Here is a 20076-nt window from a genome sequence, read left to right on the forward strand (position 1 = left end):
GACACAACTACAGAAAGAGTAAGTGAGCCTGAAGAAAGGTGAATAGAAAATTCCAAAACTGAAATGCAGAAAGGAAAAAACCAAAACAGTGGAAAAGAACAGAAAATCCAAGAATTGTGGAACAGTTACAAAAGGTGCAAAAGGTGTATCATGGAAATACCAGAAAGACAGGAAATATCAGAAGGAAGATAAGTAACATTTGAAGTCATAATGATGAAGAATTTTCCAAAATTACGAAAGACACCAAACCAAGGATCTAGGAAACTCAGAGAGCGTAAGCAGGATATGTATCAGAAAATCTACTATATTTGAACTATACAAAGTCACAAAGAAAATCTTGAAAGAAGCCAGGGGAATAAGATAAGCATTGTATTTGATTTCTCTTCTGAAAACATGTAAGCAAGAGAAGAGTGGTGTGAAACATATTAAGTGTTGAAAGAATAAAACCAGTAATCTCAAATTCTATATATGGTGAAATTATCCTTCAAAAGTTAAGGAGAAATAAATACTTTCTAAAACATACAGAAATTTAGGAATGTCTCCAGTAGACCTTCCTTAAAAGAAATGATGAAAGAAATTCTGAAGAGAAGGAAAATGATAGTAGGTCAGAAACTTGGATCTACATAAAGAAGGGAAGAGCATTAGAGAAGGAATAAATGAAGGGAAAATAATGTTTTATTCTTCTCATTTTTAATTGACCTAATAGCAAACCATTTAAAATAATAATAGCAAGAATGGATTCCATGGTTACAGCTCATGGACAAGGAAATTGACTGGTAGCAAGGTAATAAGGGACAGGAGGGAGGAAATGGACACGATCTGTCTTAAGACACCTGCACCACCCACAAAGTGGTACAGTAGTACTTGGAAGCAGTCTTTTATTAGTTGTAAATGTATGTTGCAAATTCTGGGGCAACTTTATTTAGAAAGAAGTATAATTGACATGCTAAGAGAGGAGAGAAATGGATTCTTATAAAATGTTCAATTAAAATCAAAGGAAAGCAAAAAAAAAGAGAGAGAGAGAGAAGAAAGGAAGAAAGGAAGGGAGGGAGGGAAGGAGGGAGGAAGCTAGGAAAGGAAAGGAAGAAACAATGATCAGGTGCAGAGCACAGAAAAGTAACATACGTCACAGCCCTCCCTGCCCCGGTGTGGACCCGAGTGGAAGCAGAGGAAACCCAAAGGGCTCTTAAGATTTCACAAGTGTCCAAACCACTGCTTTAGAAGAAAAACTCTCTCTGAAGTGTGTCTCCTGATCCTTTCCCCCTTTAAAATGTTTCTTGAATACTCTTTAGAGAATCAGGAATAGCAATTTCTACTTTGAAAATATTGTCTGGGGTTCTGAGAGAGCGGAAGTCCGTTGCTTCCAGTCCGGTAATGCAGGTCACAGTCTTTTAGAGCTTCTGCGTCCCAAGGCCTACAGCTGGTGAAGTTCATTGTCCCGCATCATTTCTGACACTTTGTCCTTTCTCTCTGGGAAAGAGGAAAAGAGGGTGTATATCTGGGCTCTCTCTGATTCATGTGTGACTCCAGTTAATAGGGGGGCTTTTGCCATTTCAAGCTCCTCTTTTTTACCCTCACATTCATTGCAAAGAGTGATCCGCAGAGCTCATCTATCAGAATCCCCTAGGATGTCTGTTAAAGGAGGGAGACTCATGGGTTCTGCCCAAGACCTACTGAATCAGACTCTCGGAGGGAGAGCCCAGAAATCTGCCCTGTGGGCAAATGCCTCAGGTGACAGTTACACACACTAAAGTCTGCATTTAAGAACCACTGCTTTACTGTAAGGTTCCTTTGGAGCTGGGGAAAGGGAGGGGGCTTGAAGTCACTTCTCTTTAGGTTCTGGGTGAATGTCCTCCTTGGAGTATTTGCCCCTAGCCCCCTGCTGATTATGTCTGCTAATGAAAGAGAGTAAATGCTCCAAGGATATTTACTGGAAGATTACCCAAGGAGCATAACATGGGACTTTCTTAAGTTCAGTGATTAGCAAACCATTTTGATTCTTCTAACCTAGATGGAAGTCATTTTATTCTAAATAAGTTTTTTAAAAATTTTATGGACTCATATGTCATGTGTACAGAATAGCTATCATTTTAAAACTATGAGAGTACAACATGCCAAACTTTATTTAGATGGTAGGCTTGCTCTAAAGCAGGCCATCAAGAAATCACTTGAGCTTCCATATCAGTTAAATTTGGTTTAAGGGATTCCTGCAAGAGAAAAATAAATGGTTGAAAACATAAACAGCTATGGAAAATCTAACTTGAAAACAAACAAAAAAAAAAACTTGCAAAGAGTTGTAATAAGGATCCCCCCAAAAAATGAACAGATAGGTCAGCAAACCCTCCAGGTTGAGACACATTGAAGATGGTCTAAGGGTTTGGGGAACTTGCAGAAGGGTGAAGTGGCTAGGATAAACTGAGAGAAAAAAGATGAACTAGCTAAGAGCATAAAGGCCTGCTCATCAAACCCTCCCAAGAACCAAAAAACCAAAATCCACAAAAAGTTAATCAGGAAGATAGAAGAAAAGAGAAACAGGACCTTTACTGGGTTCTTCAAATACTGGTTCCACCAGTCACACATGGGCTACACTATATTATTGTGTTACTTTGTAAAGGCACTGACGTCTTTCGATTAGCAGCCAGTCCCAACTGTAGGGTCCTATCAGTCTCTGCAGGAGAGAAGGACTGGGCTCGATTTCCAGTTCTTTGTTTTTTGTTTCTTCATGTATTCCCAACTTGGGGAGATGGAGCTTGGAAGAACTCTGCTGGAAATAACCTGGGGAAACTGAGCTAGAGCCTCATCTTCTGTTGTTCTTTGTGGAAGAAAAGAACAGAGACGGAGTAAATAGAAGCAATAAATGGTCATGCCCCGAAGCTTTCCTTTTCAGGGGACTGGGCCACTTGGAAGGGACACAACGTGCTCACTCCTTCCCATCGGTTTGTTAGCAGGATGTGTGTGCACGTGTGTATGGTGCCTGCATGGTGTGTGCATGTGCATGAGCGTGCGTGTCAGAGGGACGTGTGTGGCACTGAACAACTTTCAGTGTGTGACTTACCTTGCATTTGGTAGCAGTAGGTTATACCCACAAGAGTACTGTCACTTTGAAAACGGGATGGAGGGTTAGGTTCTCAGCAAAGGAGAAAAAACAGAAAGGGAGACAGAACACACGCACAAATGCACACACACACATGCACGCACGCACACACACACACGCACGCACGCACACACACACATATACTGAAGTTCTCCTAAGCTGTGAGTCAGAGCAGTGGGGAGGGAGGCAGTCTTCATCCCTTCTTGCTGTCTCTGTGCTAATGGCCTCCTGGAAGGCTGGATTCTAAGGAAGAAAGAAAGAATGGCAGGTAGACTATTGCTGGAAACTCACTCTGGATGTTGTGGGAAGATACGGTCTTTTTCAAAGACAGAGCTGAAGCAGGAGTCTTAAAATTTGTGAAAGATGATGTGGCTGTCCAAAAATAAGAGAAAGAAGTAATCATCAGCAAAATCCTCTAGAACTAATCCATGGTAGAAGGTAACCAAACAACCCTGTAGGCAAAAAGCAAACATTACCTGTAAATAACTTTTTTTCCATCTCTTCTTGAATTTTAAGAAGAATCCTTTCCTGTTCTAAGGCTTCTATGTACTTGGAGTAGCACCAGGTTGGCTAGAAAGACAATTTTCAAGCTTAATTTTGGAAATGTTTGAACAAGGAAATAAACTGAAGGTAAAATGGTTTATATAAGCTTCATTTAAACCTTTTAATGAAGATAACTAAATTCAATAACAGATCATTGAATATAACTATTCAATGATGTGCCATGACTATATGTGTTACAACTATTTCTTAATGAATCAACGTTGCAAAAGCTTTATGGATTTCTTGACAGCTATGCAGGCACCTACATTTATATTTAATTTGATTGTGAACGTAGATGCCTTTTTTTAAAAAGATTTTATTTATTTATTTAACAGACAGAGATCACAAGTAGGCAGAGAGGCAAGCAGAGAGAGGGGGGAAGCAGGCTCCCTCCCCAGCAGAGAATCTGATGCGGGGCTCAATTCCAGGACCCTGAGATTGTGACCTGAGCCGAAGGCAGAGGCTTAACCCACTGAGCTACCCAGGCACCCCTGTGAATTTAGATGCTTAAGCGAGGGTATTTTACATTTGGATTAATGGCAATTCTTAAATGTGCAAAATCTGTCTGAACAAATGTATATACAGAGCATTCACACTTGCAAAATGACAGTATATTATTACTCTACCAATTGCTGGAATAATTCACATGGATTCCTTCAATAGCAACAACAATAATAATTTACATTTATGGAATGCCTTTGGTTTCCAAAAGCTTTTAAGGTTTCTTTACAAAACTCTTAAGATATATGACAAGAGATCATCACCATCATCATCATCATTCCCTTCTCTCTCCCCTTTCTCCTTTTAACAGATAAAGAAACAGGCTTAAAGCAAATTCTGTGATTTTTTTTTTCCAGGCTTCCAGGTAATACAGACTTGTAAATGACAGTGAAAATTAGAAGCCTGTTATCACAAATTCCACATTTCCCCCTTTATTTTTACATGGTGTTTCTGAGATTTAAGGCTACCCATTTGCTAACGAATGTTCTTCCAAATGGCATTATTACATACCACACACTTTTAGATGTTACCTTTTTCAAAATATGGTATTACAAAATTGGACATCTCCCTTCTTCTCAATAAAAAAAAAATAGTTTTACAGTCTATCGGTTATCTTAGCTGAGTGGCTGAATTTATTTGACATTCCTAAATGCCAAACTGTTTCTTGGGCTAGTGTTATCCTAAGACACAAATACTTTTGACAAAAAACATTAAAAAATAGACATGAATTAGATTTATGAAATGTCATAAAAGTGATATTAATGTACAAGTTATAAATGTAAATATAAACATAACACTTGAACGTATTGTTGATGGTCATTTACTGGCCAATTTTATGACCACTTCAAAGAATTAAAAAATTGACATTAAGGTATGCCTGGGTGGCTCAGTGGGTTAAGCTGCTGCCTTCAGCTCAGGTCATGATCCCAGGGTCCTGGGATTGAGTCCCACATCTGGCTCCCAGCTCCACCGGGAGTCTGCTTCTCCCTCTGACCTTCCCCCTCTCATGCTCTCTCTCACTCTTTCTCTCAAATAAATAAAATCTTAAAAAAAATTGACATTAAGCCTTTGATGTTTTTTTCTTTTTTTAAACCCAAGAATATATCAATCAAATGTATTCTACCTTGTTCTCTGCCTAATTTTTTCCCTTTTCCAATAAGAGTCATTTCAACTTCTGCCTCTTAAATCTTCTTCGTATGTATCAGAAAGTATTTTCATTGATTATATTGTCCAAGATGAGCTGAAATTTTAATGTTGTCTGAGAGCTCATCGAAAATCCCTTCCAACCTCTCCTAATATAAATTTACCTTCATTTTCTTTTTTTTTTTATTATGTTCAGTGAGCCAGTGTATAGTAGATCATTAGTTTTTGATGTAGTGTCCAATGATTTGTTAGTTACCTTCATTTGCAAACAAGCACACCTCTACTATAGCAGAATAACTGAGTGACTGCATTCTACTATCCAATGCTTAAAAGAAGAAGTGGTATCTGGAGACACCGTGACTGCTTACCTGTCGACCATATGCTTGTAGGCCGAAAACTGGGTCAGTGGCTAGAGTAACTGTTTTGATAGCAGATGCTGAAGAACTTGCATATTGTCTGAGTCCATCCTGTAATTATATTAAATGAAGTTATTCCAAAAAGGATTAACACGATATTAGTGTAAACTTAAAGTAAAGGAGTCATAACATCAGATGAAAAAATATTCTGTGGTGAGTACCATACCTGTGGTTTCATCAAGTCAATATTAATTACTACTATAACATAATTCATGAACTCTTTAATTTTCTTTCATACTAACATAAAATATTTTGAAATAAATAATAAATTATGAAGAACATAAAAATCACTCCCAAAATCTGGCATCTAAGAAAAACCCTTGTGAACATTTTCATAAACATACATCCAAACTTCTCATCAGGGAAAGATATAATCTATAATTTTAATATTTATTTCTTATTATCTAAATTTCATGGAAATGGGATCACACTATATGTCCTCTCCTGAAATATCCTTTTCACGTTAAGTGTTGTGAAAATGCTTCTACGTTAATAAATATAGAATGGGAATATAAAGGGGAGGATCTTTGTATCAATCACCAGTATCCCTACCAAATCCTGAATGATAAAAAAAAAAAAAAAACTATATCATCACATCAACAGGTGAACAGTAATCTAGTGAAAGTATGTACCATAGATAATTCAATCAATGCCTGCTATTAGAAACTTAAGTCATTAAAACCTTTTTATTATTATAAATGATGCTGTGTACATATTTCAGTTGCTGACAGTGCTGTCCAAGAAATTCAGTCATGAATCAGAGGAAAACCATAAAACAAACTAAATATTCCTATAAAAATATTTGCATATATGAAATAATACCCCAAACCATAAATGCAGAAACTCAGTCCCAAAGTAGACCAAAAACATAAAAAGGAAATATAAAATGACAGTTCACTGAACTTAAAAGAAGACAAAAGAAAAAGATAAAAGTCTCTCAAAAGTGAAGCTACAAGGTACTCAAGGGAGAAGAAATTTGATTGGATAGGGGATTTAAACACATATTATTTATGTACATTCTATTTCTGATCCATGTAAATGTATATAAATGATATATAATATGTATATAAATCATACATATGGATCAAAAGATTTATATATACATATACATGCACACACATATACAATATGTATATAAATCCCCCCAAAACTTAGCAAAAACATAAACCTATAGACTCAAGAACCAATCCATCCTTAACACAAATCCAAAGAAATCCACACAAGACATACCATAATCAAATTCTGAAAACTAAAGACAAAGAAAAAATCTTGAAAGTGGTATGTGAGAAACAATACCTTATCTATAGGGAAAATAAAATAACAGATCTTGGAGCATCAAGAGGGAAGAAAAATTGAAAGAGCAAAATTATGGGTTAATAGAATAGACTTTTCTTCTCTCTTTGAGTTTCCTCATTTATGTTTGAGGGTTGAGGCAAAAATTATAAAATGTCAGAGTTTTCATTTTGTTTTATTCTTATGATGGCTTTATATAGATATCACCTGTCATTTTGAAATGACTTATATTTTCCTCAACCACCAGTAATAGTGATGTGGTTTGAAGTGGTTCTCAATATAGGTTGAGGAAATATTTAAAATAAGTATAAACAGGTGAGGGAAAAAGACTTAAAGGGGGAGAGTAATTCCTAGACTCTAACTGGTAAAATGTCAACACTAATATACTGGGAAAAATCACATATCTATAATGTAATATCTAAAACAACCACTAAAACATCTAAACAAAGATACACCCAAATAAAATTCTAAGAAATAGACAAGTAATCCATAGGAATGCAGACAAAGAAAACAGAATAAAATGAAAAACAGAAGGAACAATCAAAACAAGAAATAAAATGGAATAATTAACATATAAAAAAACTACACTAAAGATAAAGAGACTAAATACACCAATTAAATGACAGAAGATTAGCAGAATAGAGTTTTTACAAAACCACCATGACCCAACTCTATCCTGTATATTTGAATAGAAAAAGATACACCATACAAATATCAAAACAGAGCAAGCTGCTTCTGCAGCTTTGGAGGAGTTTGGCAGTTTTTTGAGAACCTCTATAGTTCTCTATATTGTTTATGAAACTGTATACATACATGTATAAAACACTATCTTTAAAAAGATCTGGAAGAATATAGCCCAAGCTTAGTGGTTGTTCTTGGGAATAGGGAGGGTAATAGAATTCAGAACTGGGATTAAGAGAATTTGCTCTTTCTGTAGGATTTACTCTTTCTGAAATATTTTAGGGAGGAAAATAAAAAAATGAGGCAAAATGTAAGCAGTGTTTATTTTGACCTGTGTATATATGAGCATTATTATATTACTTCTGCATCTTTCAATAACTTTTAAATTTCTTTTAAAAAATAGAATAAGTATAAGCTTATAAATAAATAAAATGCATTAGTTGGGAGCCTTTACCCTTTTTCAATTCAAAGAAAATTGATAAATATAAGGATATACAGATGAATGGATGAATAAATGGACAGACTAACAGACAAATAGGAAGGTTGGGCAATTTATAATTCATATTTATAAATTTCACAGTGAGTGTATCATACTATAATTTTAATACTGAAATGCTTTACCATGAGTTCATGACATCTTTTCATTCATTCATTTTTTTTTATTCCTGATTTACTCAGTAAACAGTGATTAACAACTGAACATGTGCTGGACACTGGTCTATGTGCTATGATCACAGATGCACAAGACAGATACTATCTTTGGGAATCAGTCCTGTGAGGATGACAGATGAAAAAACTTGTTCGTTCATGAGGCTATATAAAGCATTCTCCAAGAGAGTTAGGAATGCTACTACATGGATGTGAGCTGCTTGTGTTGCCTATCGGGGTCAATGAAGCTTCCACAGGGAAGAGGTGATAGTTGAGATGAATTTTGAAAATTTCACAACAAAGGCTGAAACCTTTATAAAGGATTAAAGCCACTAAAATCTGTATTCTATAATGTCTCTGCATTTTTCCCATCACCCAAATTCTTCTATAAATTCACACACATCACATACCTTTTAAAAGTATGATTCAAACCATAGAAAAAAGTAACTAAAAAATAAAAAATAAAAGTATGGTTCAACTCAAAATGAGTCTTGTCTTACCTTTGCAAATTTTTCATCTTCTATGACTGCCATTTTTTTTTTCTGCTTATTATATTCTTGTCTCCTCTCTAAAACACTCATAATTTTTTCATCAGTTAAGTTCTTCCTAAACTCACAAAACTGAGGCCAAAATTTAAATAGAACCCCAAAAATTGTCATCTGTATAAAAAACAATGTCTCAGGTTACAATTTCATACAAATGTACTGATTTAAATTCTAATTCACCATAATAATGGATTAACTATTCTATCTTTAATATACAGCATGTTTCCTCCAACTTATTGTCTCCAGACATCTTGGTATAGTTTAGCTCAGCACATGCTTATGATCAATGTTTTTTACTACCAATGAGAAGTCTTAAAAAAAAAAACACTTAAAAGTTACTTTATTCTTTATGTTTCCCTAACCAATTGATTGTATTAATAAAGAATCCATTAGGTCTTTTCAAATAAGAAATTTATGTCTTCTTTTAAAACATACACTAGTTGATCTGCCACACACTCTGCTGTTTTATGCAAGTATTCCAAATATTCGGTCCATCAAGAGGAACTCCTCTCTGCCTGCCCCCCCCCCTTTCTTTCTTTTAGAGAAAGGAAATACCTCTGGAAAAGCTCTTAAACAAAGCTGCAGATCTAAGAATAAATCTTGAGTAACTTTTAAATGATATAATCTCTTTTATGTGAGAGCAAGAAAAGTAACATTTAAAAAGCAGGGTGGTATCCTGGACAAATGCTTTCTACGAGCACATTCTACATTAAGTGATTAATTGTGATATTTATAGAGATAAGAATTGTTGCTCAAATTCCCATGCCAAGTATTTCCATTAGTTCTAGAGGCATACATTACTTCCAAGAAGGTAGGACTTGCCACATCAGATCAAGCCCAACATCTTGTTGCAGGGAATGACCTTTACCTAATGCCCTGGAGAAAAATGAACCATCCCATTAGGCTCCAAGCCAACTGTTCAGGGGAAAGGAGGAATTTTTAAAAAAGCAAGCACTGCAGTGATCAAGAGTCCTCAACTGGTTGGTATATTTCATTATTCCTTTTTTCTGTACACGGATATTATCAGTAATTCTAAAATTATTTACTCCTTTAAAAATACAGTTTATATACAACTAATGAATCCTTGTGCCCTACACCAAAAACTAATGATGTAGCCAATTATATGTTGGCTAACTGAATTTAAATTAAGGGGGAAAAAAGACAGTTTTATCATTGAATTCTGTAGTCTCTTGGTATTTTGTATACAAAAGCTAAAGATCCTTTATTTGATGAAATATAGGCCTTTTTAAAAATTTCATTTACATTTACCTGCCATGTCTTTATTTAAGTAAGTCCCTGCTCCAATGTCAAGGGATTATGGTGGTTTTTATGCAAACTTCTTAAACTTAAATACTCTCCCTCTTCTTCCTCTATTTACCAACTATTGACCCTAAATCTCAGTTATCTCTCCAAAACCTGAGTCATTCCTAGCTCTCAAATACATTGACTTCAATCTAGAAAGTCTTCCAGGAGAAGTCATCCAAGTAGAACACAATTTTTCAATAGGAGACATAAAACTGCTCTATTCCTAAAAGGTGCAATTACAATTTTAGGTTAATAACATATGTGCTAGTCATGAAAATTACCCCGTGCCTCCAGAACCTTAAAAGAAATCAAACTGTATGTAACAAAAGGTTTTAATAATTTTAGAACTACTTTGCTCACTGGCAGGAGATGGGCCATGGCTTTAGTATGAATAAAAAGGGCCAGTGAAAATTTGGCTGGATGAAGAAAACTTTAAAAGTTTTGCACCCAGTTGTTAGGGGTGCAGGTGGGAGACAGGCAGAGGCTAAACTGATAACAATACCGGAACAGGCAACAGGTTTTTAAATCTACTATGCAGCCCTTTCACTCAAGTTTGCTCTCATTTCCAATTTGATCTTACTCCTCTCTGTCACAAATGATCACTTCTCGTGTTCAGTCATCTATGTGTTCAAAAATGCCTATTCTGTGCCAGGATTTGGGCCACAAGGGTAAATAAACATTTCCTACCTCAAACACCTGACAATCTAGTGGGAAAGTCAGCAGGAAAATAGGCATTTTCAGTTTTGTGTGATAAACAGAGACATACACAGGATCTTACAGAAGCACAGGGGAGAGGTGATAGTGCAAAAAACTCAGGAGGGAAGAGAGTGAGTCTTGTCTGTGCAACTATAGATATGTCAGGAAGACTGGGGGTTGGGTAGCAGGTAGTGGTAAGAGATATGCCTAGAGAGATAGATGAAGATGGTCTTCATGCTGAGGACAGTAGGAAGTAACTGAAATAGAAAGCAGAGAAGCGACATGATCAGATAGACATTTTGAGAAAGGTCGCTCTGTCTGCAGTGAGTTAAATGATTTTGAGAGAGCCCAGAGGCACGTTTGGCAGTTAATGTGAAGTATTGCAGATGTGAGTGGAGGTAAATGGCATGGAGTCAGAAAAAAGTAGATAGGATGACAGATAACAAAGAGACCAATGGATAAATTTTAGGGACTGCAGATATGGGGGTAAAGGAATAAAGGAGAGGGAAGACATAAAGATGGCAATCAGATCTTTGGCTTGCACACCTGGGTAGAAGGTGATGCTATTCTCTGAGCTTCCTTAGGAAATGCAGGAGGAATCATCAGTTTGGTGGGGTGAAGACTACAAAGATTCTCTTATTTTCTGATGCTCCAAAGACTCCAAAGACATGTCCAGGACTCCATTTTAGGAAATCAAGCAGAAGGCATAGACTAGAGGACTCCAGTAGAGTTTACTGGCTTCAATCCCTGGTATGGCGGAACCAACCAATATAAGCAGCTCCAGACATGCACTTGGAGACTCAAGGTCTTTGAGCTACATGGGCAAGCCCTGGTCTAGTTATCCAGTGACCTATGCTAGGCTAAGTGACCACTAAGCTCTTTTCACTAACAGATACTCTAATTCTGGCACCATGTTTTCTCTATTTCTCTCCAGCACATCCTCAAGGGATCCTCTATATTTTTACTTATTTTAATGTATAATTTGGATTGGGAGTCCATTTTCAGTTTCTTAGAGGACTTAGAACACAGCTGGTTCACAAATGAATGTTAAGGAATAAGGGCCTTTTTTCCATGCTCAAGGGCAATCATATCCTAAATCTCTGTTTCATATCACTTAAATCATGACATGGCCTTCCCTATTACCTCTATTATAATTTATTTTTCTTAATCATTTTTCAGGAACAACATCACTAAAAGGCTTTTTAAAAATGCAAATAAATTATGTTCACTGTTTTCTATTATTTATCTTAAAAAGAAGTAACTTGAGCAGGTTAACAGGCATGGTTTTCCTTTCATGAGCGTGTGTACTTTATGCTGGTCGGGTACTTACATCTCCTCTCACTTACTTTATGAGCTATGTGAATATTCCAATCTTTAAAAATACACAAATCTTGGGACACACATATTTTACCACATATTTGTGGTAGCAGATTTTTCTAAAGGAAATAAGGATGGTGGGAAACGAAGGAGGAATTGGCTGGAGTTCCAGAAGTTAGAAACAAAAACGATAATCATGGAGAGTCAAGGATAGTATTTAAATAATTGTATTTGCCATATAGTCTCAACAAAATAATAAGTTACTAGTTTCTTATGATCTGGGGAGTATGCAAAAGTTTTTAAAGATTTTTCTATCTGTTTTAGGGGGTGGGCAGACAGAGAGTGTGAATCTCAAGCAGACTTCTTGCTGAGCACAGAAGCTGAAATGGACTCGACACAGGGCTCAACCTCAGGATCCTGAGATCATAACCTGAGCCAAAATGCAGAGCCTGACACTTGGCCACCCAGGCACTCCCGAAAATTTTTTAATTAAATAGAATAAACCCCAGTATTAGGAAGGTTGGAACCTTGTCAAATATGAATAATGCAAAAGCCTTAAAAGGATATCTAGATTGTTCATCTATTTTAAAATAAAATAAAATACCCTTAGCTGCATACCCTCATCTCTTACCTGTGCCTCTCTAAACACATATGGTCCTAACTCCTTCCTGTGTTCAATAATCTTCTGGGCTTGCTCTACTGGAATGTCAATTTGTAAAGCTGGTGGAATACTAGAATTAATAAAGCAGTGGATAATAGTCATGATCTTCTTATGAATGATGGACTCATCACAATGCGAATGGCACAAGTCCTGAGTAAGGAGATAAGATAGAACAATATATCATTAATGCATTCCTAGAATACTTTATAGAATTGTGCCAACATATCTTTTAGTAATATATACTGCTTAGCTGCAGGTCAAGAGGGCACTAGAACATGTGAAGGCTATCTTAAAAAAAAAAAAAAAACCAAACACCATATCTTTTATTTCTCTTGGGTTTGAGGAACCTAACCCTTTGGTGCATATACCCTATATAAACATGTTTCACTTGATCTGGAGTGCTTCTACGGTCAGGAGAAGGAACAGCTTCAATGTCTATTTTCACTCATTGAATGAATTTATATGGAATGCCTGCTGTCTACCAGTTAAGCCCCATGACAGAACCTGCCCTTTAAAGGCTCAATCTTCCTGGAGGAGAAGTAAGAGAACACATTATTTCAATCTGAGCTAGCTAGGAAGTGCTAGAGTAGAGGCCTACATAGGGTCCTAGGCAAGCGCTGAAAAGAGGCACCTAGCTCAACAGACGGGCTGGATGCAAAAGCTTTTCCAACCAGAACTGCTTCTACTCCAAGGTGACAGGCACAAAAAGGCAACAAAACCAGGATGCTGGCCATGACAGGTATGTCATTATGTATCTCTTAGTATTTGCACGCTTATAGTTAACCCATTAAATTATCCTCCTTAAAACTAGTGATCATACTTTAAAAAAGAGCCACTTTTATGTCACAGTTGTGGGGCTATCATTTTTTAAAATAAAGAGGTAGCTTAGTTTGAATTATGCCATTGCTCTGTCAATGACATTGTTCTCTAAATTGCTAGGAAGCAAACACATTTGGAACTTGTCATTCCAGGCTGGAAATGAGCTAACACTTATTAATTACTCACTGTGTGATGGGTATTGTTATAGTTATCTTATGACAATACAAAAGAAAGAAAAATTGAGTGCTGGCCATACAAAATCTTGCAAATAATTTGGAATAAGTTATATATATGAAACAAGCTTGATACGAATGTTACATTAAGACAAAAGTTAGCCTTTTTTACTCAATTTAGCATACCCTCAGAAAATGCCTATTTATATCACATATGTTTCATATGTTACCAAGAGTGTATTGTTTTCCATTACTCATAAGATATCATATATAATTGTTTGGTGAGCCTGATTTATAATTATGGAATATGTCTTGTGAAATAAAAACAAATTTTTGGAGGGATAAAAATCAGAATTGAACTTTTTTTTTCTAATTGTTCTGCCCTACTATCTCATCAGCCTAGTGAACCTTTTACCTATCATTAAGGTCTCAGTTTAAACAATTTAAACAGGTTAATCAAACACTGTTCTGAATTTTGAAAATTTGGGAAGAATCTAGATCTCAATTTCTTGGCATATTACCATAATCACAGCTGGGGGGGAGGGTGGAACATAACTTAGTGTTTAAGGGCATGAGCTTTAGCAACCGAATGCCTTGGTTCAAATTCCAGCTTACCACTTCATTAACTACATGATGTTAGAAGTTTCTTAACCCTTCCATGCCTTAGCATCTTGATCTGTAAAATGGCAAGAATAACAACTTTGACCTAATAGTATTCTTCTGAAGAATAAATTCGGTTACATGAAAAGAATTAAAACAATATCTGGCAGATAGTAAACATTTAATAAGAGTAAGCCATATCAAAGTGAGCTCAGTAAGATTTCACCATACCAGGTAAAATGCTTTCTACCTAGCAAACTCTCTCAAGACCCAATTCAAATGTTATCCCTGCCGAGAATTCCCTGACCTACAACCCTCTCTGTATCATTCCCACCTCGGTGCCAAAACTGTATCTAGTTAGAACATGGATCATAATCAATATTATGTCATGATATTTGTTTTCATGGGTGTCTCCCTCCTTGAGGGAGGGCAAGGTGCTGCATTCACATTTTTATTCATACGATCTAGCCTAATAGCTGGCACAAAAGTTACTTAATAAATGCTAGTTGAATGAGCAAATTCCCTCCTATAGCAAGATTTTGACTAGTTACCTAGAATTATATGTCCTCCATTCTATACCACAGAGAAGATTTTTAAATGAAGATCAAGGGCAGCCTTGAAGGAGAAACAGTTGCACAACTAAGGATTGACTTTGAATGAATGGGTGGTTCTTTTTTTTTTACTTTATTTACTTATTTATTTATTTAATTTTATTTTTTCAGTGTTCCAAGATTCACTATTTATGCACCACACCCAGTGCTCCATGCAATATGTGCCCTCCTTAATACCCACCACCAGGCTCACCCAACCCCCCACTTCCCCTCTAAAACCATCAGTTTGTTTCTCAGAATGGGTGTTTTTAAATGTCTTTCGTGCAAGGATTATTGCATTACATGAGTAAGTTGGGCTTACTCATATTCATAGCAGCTTAAAAATAATTCTGCCCATTCATATTACTACCTATTCTGAAAAACAGACTCTACCTCCTTCTTAATTCTCAAAAAAATTTTTAATATTGCTTACCTGTGACAGATTTTGAAAAATTTTATCGCAAAACATTTTTTTTTCTGAGAAAATTTCTAAGGTGAGAATACTACAAAAATTGCTCATAACAGAAAAAAATAAAAAATAGTTTCATGGTAAGTTGGAGAGAGTTTGAAAATAGATTTTAGCAAGCAATTAGTAACTATATAGAATAAAAATGCCGCAGAATATTAGTATTGCATAATTTATACTTAGAGTATAGACAAATTGAAAGTATTATCATCTTAACTTCCGGTTTTATTTTTATTCTGTACCTTTATAATGGGATAAATAGGCTGCTCATCCAGAAATGAATCTGCTCCCTGTGGGAGCATGAAGCAGAGTCTGGATGCCTACTCTTAGGTATTTCTAGATAACATTCCCATATTCAAGTCTAGATTATAATATCTAGAAAGTTCTTTCCTTTCTTCAATGCAAAGATGCAATATGGTTTCAATAAACACTTAAACTTAAACCTAAAAATAAACTACCTTTGCACCTAAACTTGTTCTTTCAATTAATTGTTTTGTTAAAAATTTGACCATTCTTCCTAATACAAAAGCTTTTCTCATCTCTGTTGGTTTATTTATCTATAATTGTCTATCTTTGATTACCATTGCTGACAATATAGTTGGGAGGAATTCCGGTAAAGAGATCTTGGTTAAAGTACGAATATGTATGGTCCATTTATAGAGGAGTGATAGGCAAAAAATATAGTTAAAATTCTTTTCAGGAAGGTTCTCATTAAATCATAATATATGTGAATATGTAATATATGTGACTATGTTGAAAAATCTAATTCTATCATTTCAGGGCTCACTCTTACTTTTCACTGTATAATAAGAAATGTGCCTAACATAGAACAATAAACACCTTAATATTTATATATTGGTCTGAAGATGAAACAATTGGGATATCTCATAAAAATCTTGTCTATGGAGTCACAGGTAAGAATCTGATGTGTTAAGACATTTCCTCCACACACACACACACAAAAAGGTGGTTTTCTCAAGTTTCTAATATGATACCTTATATTTTTGTACTTCTTGCCAAAAGAGTACATCATTTTCCAATAAATCTCCTTTTAGTGCCACAAACCGTTGAAACTGTCTTGCAGTAATTGGATTCAATAATGCTTTACGAAAAGCAATGATTTCACAAGATGAAGATATCCACTTACTCTCCACAGGCTGTCCAAAGTAGATAATACAGATAATTAGCTGTATTCTAAAAAGTAATAATAAGGTCATTTATTAGGTTAAAAATTACCAACTTTAACTTCCTTTATTTTGGGCTGTTGGAATTTATGGCATGGATACAACAGAATTTGGCAACTTCTACCTCTCTGTTCTTCTCTCTTTTGTCTCCTTCATATTTTTATGGCATCATTTTTTTTCATTTGTGAATATTTTTATTGAGGTGTAATTGACATGTAACATTATATTAGTCTCAGCTATACAACATAATGATTCAATATTTATATATGCTGCCAAATGTTTACCACAATAAGTAGTTACTATCAGTCTTCATACAATGATACAGAACATTTCTGTTTATGAATATAGCATTTAAGATTTACCTTTAGTAACTCTCAAATATGCAATGAAATACAATGTTATAGACGCTAGTCACCATCCTATAAAATTATATCCCCAAGACCTACTTATTTCATAACTAGAACTGAAACCTCTTGACTCCTTGTTCTCCTCTGGGAACCACCCTTCTGGTTCTCTGTATGCATGAGTTTTATTTGATCTTGTTCAATTTTTAAAGAGGTAGAGAGAAAAAGAAATGATTGGATGATTCAGAACATATAACCACATTGTTTAAGAATGTTAAGAATCATTACAGTTTGGGACTATGGTGAAAAACTACATTTTAATGCATTGTGTGAATTCTGTACCTAAACAGAAAAATGCAGCCATAATTTTATGATTACATATTGTTACATTATTATTATGTATTTTAAAACTATATATTATTATACATGTATCGTATTATATATTAAATATAACTCACTTGCCTTTTTTTTTTAAGATTTTATTTATTTATTTGACAGAGAACACAAGTAGGCAGAGAGAGAGAGAGAGAGAGAGAGAAGCAGGCTCTGCACTGAGCAGAGAGCCCAATGCGGGGCTCGATCCCGGGACCCCGGGATCATGACCTGGGCTGAAGGCAGAGGCTTTAACCCGCTGAGCCACCCAGGCACCCCACTCACTTGCCTTTTAAAAAATAAGACCACTAGAACATTTAAGATATTTTTTCTAAATTTTACAAAAAAGAATTACCAATTAATCCTGTTAATTTAAACAGAAAATTTGCTGTGGAGCTTCTAACTAGAAAACAAATCATATTTTTAGGTGAGACATCTTCATATTATTTTAATAAAAACTGTTATTAATACTTGATAACAAGAAGAAAAATCATTACTACATTATTTTTAGTAAGAAGCTTCTTCTGACTGAGGATTTACTTTACATAACAAAAAAGCCAGATGGACCTATGGTGTGTTAGTAATGCTTACAAGTATTACTTAGTTTGTATCTTCACAGTTTTGAAATACAAGATGTCTACTTTCTAAGTTTTGACCATTTTAGATCACATATCCATCCCTCTTTAGCCTCTCAGATTAAAAAACACAAGACATAGACTTTACTGAATTTACTGAATAAACATTTTTTTTTTACTGGATAAATTTTATTGAAGTTCCCCAAATCTGAGTTTAGTCTACAATCATGCAAAGAAGCACCATTCCAAAGGCAATGTTTTAAGTAAATTTAGGAACTACAGTAACTCTCAGTCAAAACACATGATAAATATCCATTACTGACAATGCATAAAATAAATTTCCTGAAACAAATCATGTGTGACTATCAGCATAAGTGTTGAAGAAAGTTATGTACAAAGCACTACGGGAACACAAAAGGAGTCCCCAGAGGAGCAAAAGCTTTGCAGAAGGGTCTTGAGGATAACATTTGAATTGAAAACTGAAAAGGGAAGGCAATACTAGGCAGTTGAGGTGAACAGCAGTGCCTTAACCCAGATAAAGTGATTAGATACCTAACATGTTTTAGTGAGGCACATATTCTCTAGTCAAAAAGTTAAGCCCTCACCATACGTTCTGTATTAAAATTACAACCCTATAAATAGGAACAACTATGTATTAGACTGGGATGTTTATTTAAAATGCACTCAGCAAATAATGTTTTAAGACCTACTTCTTAATATACAAAACTGAGTAATTTAACACAACAGAAAATAACATAATATATAATGCACAATAAATGAAATGTAAGCCCAGCTTCCTTAACACTTCAACAAAAATATAGCAAAAGACAAGGATAAGGGGACGCCTGGGTGGCTCAGTTGGTTAAGCAGCTGCCTTCAGCTCAGGTCATGATCCCAGCGTCCTGGGATCGAGTCCCACATCGGGCTCCTTGCTCAGCAGGGAGCCTGCTTCTCCCTCTGCCTCTGCCTGCCATTCTGTCTGTGCTTGCTCTCTCCCCCTCTCTCTCTCTGATAAATAAATAAAATTAAAAAAAAAAAAAAGACAAGCATAAGAATGGTTTATTTCCTTTCAAGAGGAAAATATAGAAAAAGAGCACCCTAACAGATACATACAATCCTCTAATAGTCAAATAAAATTTTATATATGTAGGGGGTCACCCGGGTCTAGTCTGACATTCCAGAATGATCTGTAGAAGGATGAATACATATAAATGTATAGGCTCAAAAGGAAGACTGTGTTTATCATGCTTGTTAAGAAGAAAAATGGGCAATTTCTAGTTAGGTATCCTATTATAAAATGATAGTTTTTAATCCTTTTAAAGCCAAAATGTAACTTTCAACAGAGTATAATGCAAGATAATTTAATTTGCTCATTCTGTTGCATAACTATTCTTTTTGTGCAATTCACGCTCAGTAATCAATAAGCTTACCATATGTTAAAATGAACAGCTTGCCTCAATAAATCCACCACTAGCAAAATAAACTAAAGTGTATATTTAAAGTCCAATATTTAAAGCACAATTCTAGGGTTTAGCAGGTCGAGAGGGCTTTAAGAAGAGGGCTCTGGCAGAATCACCCTCTCCCCCAGATTCCATCAGCCAATTAAACAGAGTCAGTGGCTTAGAAAGCAGTGCCTACAATGAGGGTCCTTGAACAAGTAGGGGAGGAAAAAAACAATACTTTGACGGAGTGGAGGGAGCAAGAGGAAGACTATAACAAACTACTTGCCTTCCAGACCCCGATCTTCCTTTCATGCTTCTGTAACAAGAGCTCTTCGGCTATGTCCTTCATCTGTACCTGAAAGCAAAACCAATTATTTTATCCCAATTATTCAGAATGTTTACACTTTTTTATGTCATTTACTAATTTAATAGCTTTTATTTTATTTTTTTTAAATATTTATTTCTTTCTTTAAGAGAGTGCACACTAGTGGGGTGAGGGGCAGAGGGAGAGAGAGAGAGAGAGAGAAACTCTCAAGCAGATACCATGCTGACCACAGAGCCCCACGTAGGGCTCAATCCCACCATCCTGAGAACACAGCCTGAGTGGAAACCCAACAGTTGGCCGCCCAAATGACTGCACCACCCAGGTGCCCCTAATTTATCAGCTT

At 35.6% G+C, this 20076-nt stretch overlaps 1 protein-coding gene across 1 annotated transcript in view; it reads right to left on the reverse strand.

Annotated features, from left to right (window-relative positions):
* Nucleotides 1-514: 514 nt before the first annotated feature.
* The window catches only part of RGS22 (regulator of G protein signaling 22), a 118269-nt gene continuing 98707 nt past the window's right edge, over nt 515-20076 (reverse strand). Inside the window, exons 20-27 of the mRNA XM_059394928.1 lie at nt 19695-19763; nt 16487-16648; nt 12814-12993; nt 8820-8978; nt 5650-5748; nt 3571-3664; nt 3386-3466; nt 515-1470 (exon numbers count right to left, since the gene is read on the reverse strand). Coding sequence (XP_059250911.1) covers nt 1415-1470; nt 3386-3466; nt 3571-3664; nt 5650-5748; nt 8820-8978; nt 12814-12993; nt 16487-16648; nt 19695-19763 — 900 coding nt within the window. The 3' untranslated portion in view covers nt 515-1414. The remainder of the gene's footprint in view (nt 1471-3385; nt 3467-3570; nt 3665-5649; nt 5749-8819; nt 8979-12813; nt 12994-16486; nt 16649-19694; nt 19764-20076) is intronic.

This window comes from Mustela nigripes, chromosome 3 (genome assembly GCF_022355385.1).
Source record: "Mustela nigripes isolate SB6536 chromosome 3, MUSNIG.SB6536, whole genome shotgun sequence".
Classification (NCBI taxonomy): domain Eukaryota; kingdom Metazoa; phylum Chordata; class Mammalia; order Carnivora; family Mustelidae; genus Mustela; species Mustela nigripes.